Source organism: Aplysia californica, unplaced genomic scaffold, assembly GCF_000002075.1.
Source record: "Aplysia californica isolate F4 #8 unplaced genomic scaffold, AplCal3.0 scaffold00001, whole genome shotgun sequence".
Taxonomy (NCBI): Eukaryota; Metazoa; Mollusca; class Gastropoda; order Aplysiida; family Aplysiidae; genus Aplysia; species Aplysia californica.
Genome location: NW_004797271.1, coordinates 1,151,497 through 1,155,197, shown reverse-complemented (window position 1 = coordinate 1,155,197; position 3,701 = coordinate 1,151,497). Strand labels below are relative to the sequence as shown.

Below are 3,701 nucleotides of genomic sequence, written 5' to 3'. Positions count from 1 at the left end.
AGAGAGAGAGAGAGAGAGAGAGAGAGAGAGATGTGACTCATATGCATACACAGAGAGCGAGAGAGAGAGAGAGACAGAGAGAGACAGAGAGAGAGAGAAAGAGAATTAATGATTTCGAAAGAGAGAGAGAGAGAGAATTAATGACTTCGAAAGAGAATATTGTACTATAGCTCTGTGTTAGATTTCTCCTCACAGTTATCAGTATCATTTTTGCTTCTCCCCCTATGTGTGTCTCTCCTCCAATTTGGGTGGTTGGTGGGTGCAGTGATGTGGTTTGCTCCTTCTTTCCTATCAAACATCTATCATCCTTTTCTCTCCTCCTTTTTTAAAAATGTTTGTTACTCTTTTACTTTTGTAACATCTCTAATCTTGGGCACTTACATGACCAAATTGCATTACAAGTGCTGTAAAACACTTACTAAAACTGACCTAAAAATCTCCTCCCGTCCCCTCCAGACTAATCTCCAGCAGGACCTGTGTCACCTCAACCACAGTCAGCTGACCGCACTCTCCCAGGAACTCATCACCCAGATCTCCGACGACCGACTGGTCAAGATGGTAGGTGGAGTGTCCTTATATAGCGTTGTTTTTGAAGTTTGAGGAGAGCTTAACTCTTAATTATCTCCGGCAAGCCGCTCACTGGCACAGAGCTATCAAAATAGGTTGACTTGTTTTGATTTAATGACCAAATAAGTGACGTTTTTGTCATTTTTAGATTTAGTACCAAAAAAGAGGCCTGGGTTTGTGGGTTTACCCCCTTGGAGATTAAGAGTTATGAAAAAAAAAGATTGCCCACTTTTAGAACAATGATTTGGACATCTGGGGATTTTTCAATTAAAAGCTTCAAAGACAGTAACGATACCAAATAAAACTGTATCATAATATGGCCCCCAATGTCTTTATTTGAATAGAGCCTTTCTGTGAAATGATGCTGGCAATGTGTGTCGCAACTCTATGTAGCTTATCACATTAACTCCTTATCTCCTGCAAGCTGCTCCCAACGGCTCGCGGTTGGCACTGCTGTGTCGATGAGTCATTGGCAGCGGCTTGGGCACATTCCTTTATGACGACTTCGGCATCAAATTACTTTTCGGCAACTGCCAAAAACAGCTCTCTTTTACCGGGATTTCATTCATAAGATGAAGAATAGTCAAAATAGGTTCGTTGTTTTGATGTAATGACCAATTTAGTGATGTGTATGTCAACTTAAGATTTTGTGCCTAAAGAGGGCAGTGGAATAGTGGGTACCCCCCCCCCGGAGATAGAAGAGTTAAAGATCCACAAGTGGGGGGAAGACAGTGCAAGTCTAGCTACTGTAGTTCCAAAGTTTTAGTATCTTGAAAATAGGACCTCAAAAGCTCACAGTTGTGAGAAAGTAAAGGTATTGTATGATACCTTGAAAGCACCTATTTTGTCATATTGCTACACAAATGGATATATGGGTAAAATAATTTTAACAAAGCATTTTCAGAATTGTAGTTCATTTTTCACTTACTACATGGAAATTGCATTCTGAAAGAGTCAAAATGTGGTTAGTTGTAGGGTGCCACTGGTAGGTCCTGATTTTTTCTTTTCCTTGATCATTTCTGTCTGTCTGTATTTTTTCCCAGCACTAAATGACCTTTGTTGCGTCAATGTGCTTTGTTTAACTCACATAAACAAAACAATGAGTCTTAATAGAGAACAAGAGTTCGAATAACAGGTGTATTTTTTTCTCTCTTTTTATTCGTATTGCTATTGAAGCCTTGACCGAAAACAAAATTTTGTATTTTGTCTCAAATTGCCAGCTGAAGTTGAGGGCAGTCAATCTCACGGCCACTGCCTACAAGCTGAGCTCTTTCTTGGAGAAGGTGAGTTTTGCAGGGCTGTGGGTTGTACATACATATATATATGTACATGTGTGTTCGTTTGTGCTACAAATTAATGGTGTTCTGTTTTGAATAAACTGTTGCTTGCTGTTCAACATACATTTCATGTCTAAATCAAGAAATGTATAAAACATAGATATGTAGATATGTCTATTTAGTTTTAGTGGAGTTTTTTTAGTTGCGAGCACTGTAAAAGCTCTACTAAAACTAAAGAGACATTTCTATGTGTTTTATACATTTCTTGATTTAAACATATTATTTTTATTGTGTTTTATACATTTCTTGAGTAACGCTCATCCATATCGTCTTTCATACATTTCTATATTGTTTTTTTAAAATACATTTCTGGAGCAAGACATATCTATATTGTCTTTTATACATTTCTTGAGTAAGACATACTATCTATATTGTTTTTTAAAACACATTTCTTGAGTAAGGTATGTATATACTTATTGTCTTTCATACATTTATTGAGTAAGACATAATATCCATAATATTATCTTTTTATACATTTCTTGAGTACGACATTTCTATATCGTGTTTCCAGGCGGAACATTTCATGAAGTTTCAGCGAGAGCTGGAGGAGATAGCTCAGCTGATCTCTCTACTGCCTTACAGCGAGAACATGACCTACTTTCTGAATGACACGGTCACCACCCCAGGCCCAGGGAACACCTCTGTACCGATCGACACAGGAGGGGATGAGGTCAGTTGTCCTGTGTATTTTGCTCCCCCATCGACTCAGATTAGGTCATTTAGGGGATGGAACAGGGTCTGTACTTTGTGATTTCACGATTTGGTTTTGGTTTTACTTGGTTGTCAACAGAGACAAAATATGTGAACGATAGCAGTGTGTGCCTAACATGATGCAGTACTGTATGCCCCCTCCAGTAAATGTGAAGGAACAGCCTGAACAGATTGTAGTTGGAAAAGACCAGGATGACATAGGTATTTAGAGAGCATCTGAGTAAAGAAATGAGTGGCATACTAAGACTATAATTGCTAATGTCTTTTTCCAGTCTGGAACTTGGAGAAGAGTGTTGTGATGGTGGTCGTGTTTGTCTATTTTAGGATCCGGGAGACTCGGGCAAGAAAAAGAACAGCTGGAAGAAGATGTGGGATTTCCTTCACAAAACGGTGTGCGGCAAGAAGACGCCGGTCACGACCTCTAAACCCCCGGCGACCTCGACTGGCCGGACGGTGGAGGAACCCGCGCAGCCTGCTGATGGTGACAGTGGCGGGGACGATGATGATGGTGAGCTTGTTGTTGTTGTTGTTGTGGTTGTTGCTGTTGTTGTTGTTGTTGTTGTTGCTGTGGTAGAAGATGAGTGGCATAGTGGTGCCTCTTGTTTGTTCTTTTTCTTGTTCTTGTTCTACTCTTTGTTTCTGTTCTTCTTTTTCTTCATTTTATCATTCTTCTTCCTCTTTTTTTTGCTTTTGTTCTTGTATTTCTTTCTCTTGTCCTTCTTTTCTTTCTTTTTTTTGTTCTTCTTCTTATTCTTGTTTTTATTCCTTTTCTTGTTTTAGTTGTATTTTTTAATCTCTTTCTTCTTGTTGTTTGTTTTCGTGTTTTCTTCCTCGATTCCTCGTTCCTGTTTTTGTTCTAGTACTTTTTTTCTTGTTCTTATCCTTCTTCTTGTTTGTTTTCATGTTTGCTTTCTTGTTCTTGATTTTGTTGTTGTTCTCCTCCTCTTCCTCCTCCTCCTCCTCCTCCTTACTCAACAACAAAGCAATAACATTAACCACCATGACTACAACACCACCAACATCAACAACAACACCACAATACCACCACCAACCACGATAGCAACACCAACACCACCTCCACCTCCA

At 39.2% G+C, this 3,701-nt stretch overlaps 1 protein-coding gene across 1 annotated transcript in view; it reads left to right on the top strand.

Annotated features, from left to right (window-relative positions):
- The window catches only part of LOC101857153 (ATP-binding cassette sub-family A member 2), a gene marked incomplete in the record, with an annotated part of 66,441 nt that overhangs the window by 21,830 nt on the left and 40,910 nt on the right, over positions 1-3,701 (top strand). Inside the window, 4 exon segments of the mRNA XM_013079980.2 lie at positions 457-558; positions 1,788-1,850; positions 2,416-2,574; positions 2,940-3,123. Of these exon segments, the coding sequence (XP_012935434.1) occupies positions 457-558; positions 1,788-1,850; positions 2,416-2,574; positions 2,940-3,123 (508 nt within the window).